The sequence below is a fragment of the Gadus morhua genome, chromosome 1, assembly GCF_902167405.1.
Source record: "Gadus morhua chromosome 1, gadMor3.0, whole genome shotgun sequence".
In the NCBI taxonomy this organism is placed as follows: Eukaryota; Metazoa; Chordata; class Actinopteri; order Gadiformes; family Gadidae; genus Gadus; species Gadus morhua.
Genome location: NC_044048.1, coordinates 15507300 through 15509799, shown reverse-complemented (window position 1 = coordinate 15509799; position 2500 = coordinate 15507300). Strand labels below are relative to the sequence as shown.

Sequence of the window (2500 nt, the reverse complement as noted above, 5' to 3'; positions counted from 1 at the left end):
ACTGGACGAAACGTCTAATAAATGCTTTCAATCCGCAATATGATAAGTCAACCCAAATGTTTATTTGTCTTTCTATGTGAATCTATCTGTAAACATGGTTTTGAACTGACTTTTTTTATACTTGTTTCCCTTGTTACAGAATCGTATATTACAATATTTTATATTAGTGTGTCTTTTTTTTTCTTTTTTTTCTATTCTAACATATTCTATTATACTATTGGAATATTTGATTCTAGTCCTTGGAAATGACATTCGGAAAAAAGCAGTACACTATATATTTTTATGTATCTAAAAGTTCATGATGATATGCTTTTACACTAACATAAAGATCATAGGCCTATGTCTTGTTGAACTTGAATTTGCTTATCGCAGCATTTGCCCTTACATTCGTTTCATATTTGAGAAACCTATCAATCTCCAGATAAAGGATCGATATCGCTGTGGAGGTGACCAGTAGAAAACCAATGCCCTTTTTTCTACAATATACGGTTTTACGTCTTTCTGATCCCACAACGGGAAAGCACACACACAGGCTACCTTCTGGTGTTTTCTCTGGCCCCTGTTCCTTTAATAAACTCATGGTTATCTAGTGTAACAAATGTCCCGCTGCCATCATCAAGTCCAGGCGAGAGGGGAGGAGTTTTTAATGTTCAGTTTGTTCTATGGATAGATGTTTTCTGGCATCGTCTCACCCTCACTGCACCGTGCGTAATACCATTACCCCCACGCTTTACGCGCTTCTCGCCACATATCGCATACATCCAATCGCGGCACTGACTTGACAGACGTCGTGGTGTGTGCGCGGCTTTGATGGACAAACACGGAAGGTGAAGAAAAAAGAAAAGATCCGCTCGTCGGGGGAAGAGAAGGTGAAGAAGGGAACAGCAGCCGCTCTGACATCTGCTTTTCCTTTGACAACGGGTCCTTATAACTGGGATATAGTTAGAGAGAACTACACTAAAGAGACCGACATAAAGACACCTTATATCTCTCTCTCTATGTATGGACTATATTAGACCGCATACAACATTTCACCTGGGCAGAATAGTGAACTGCGAGTTCCGAAATGCCACGGAGGAAACAGCAGGCGCCGAAGCGGGCTGCGGGTAAGCCGGACTTTTAAACCTTTTACCTTCCAGACGGTCCGCACGAGCACCGACACGGCGCGTGACGTTGGCCCGTTTGTTGTGTGTGTCTTCCCCCCCTCGCGCTCCAGCTGACTCGTGTCTCAGGATAGCGTGGCTAACAGCATCACGCTGTCAGGCTTCACGTATTTATTTAATCGCCTTATTTTAATTTCGAAGTTTGGATATTGTTTTAGTGAGTTCGGTCACATACTGTGATCGAACTCACTATAACAATATCCGAACTACAAAATTAAAAAATATGAGATTAAAAAAATACGTGAAGCGTTTGCGGATAAAGTGTGACCTGTATTTGTTTATTTGATAATAGGCTCGTCATGTGTTTTTGCGATATTGATCATTCCCCATATGCTGAGTGTTATTGACCGGGAAAAACGTAAAGTTTTGTATTAACATTAAAAATCTATTAAAAATCCTAAGAGAAAGACATTAAATAAGATAAGTGAAATGGATGTGGTTCCACGACAGAATATGAAACGGGTGAACTGTGTTTGAACTCTTAATATCTTATAGACAAATGGAGAATGAGTTCCTCTCGAGCACATGCACTCCGTCCGCACTGACAGCGGATAGGGAGACGCGCGCGACCGTTTGCGCACGTATGCGTGGACTCAAAAATCCTTCTCCTTCTATAACTTTTGTCTCATTGTCGTTCAAACTATGCTTCTTGGACTATTTACAAAGCACCATCTAACTGCAAAGGAGGGGTTATGATTATAGTCAACCTAAATCCTTTCTCGAATTTTATTTTGTAAAACACATTTTGTATTACACCAAAGGTCAGAAACTATATTATCCCTGACCTTATTTAAAATGCTGCCAGAAAATCAAGGATTCCACGAGGATAATTTTTTCATACATTTAGGATGGAGGTAGTTAGATTGAATGGGATGAATCAAGAGTATTTCTTTCCAGCAATGATGCGAGAACTTGTATGTTTTGTGGACAAGTTATCAGTCTTTATTATGGTTCAGATGCAGCAACCAGATGGTGATTGTTCTTTGCCAATAATGGCCGCTCTTTATACCCGCTTAAGATTCTGAGACCCTTATCTGTGAAGCACACTCTCGTTTCACACACCCGCAAATGCACACGTACACACAAACACAGTCTAGCAGTGCGCACACACACACACACACACACACACACACACACACACACACACACACACACACACACACACACACACACACACACACACACACACACACACACAAAAACGCACAGCCCACACACACACACACACACACACACACACACACACACACACACACACACACACACACACACACAAAAACGCACAGCCCACACACACACACACACACACACACACACACACACACACACACACACAC

General features: G+C 41.5%; 1 protein-coding gene across 2 annotated transcripts in view; it reads left to right on the top strand.

Annotated features, from left to right (window-relative positions):
• Window positions 1-614: 614 nt before the first annotated feature.
• The window catches only part of tshz2 (teashirt zinc finger homeobox 2), a 39548-nt gene continuing 37662 nt past the window's right edge, over window positions 615-2500 (top strand). Inside the window, exon 1 of one of the 2 annotated variants that reach the window (XM_030362024.1) lies at window positions 615-869. Coding sequence is in view for 1 of the 2 variants with exons in the window: in XM_030362017.1 (XP_030217877.1) it covers window positions 1067-1106 (40 nt within the window). In the remaining variant the exon portion in view is untranslated. Of the gene's footprint in view, window positions 1107-2500 lie in introns of both variants that reach the window. The other variant, XM_030362017.1, reaches the window with a different exon arrangement.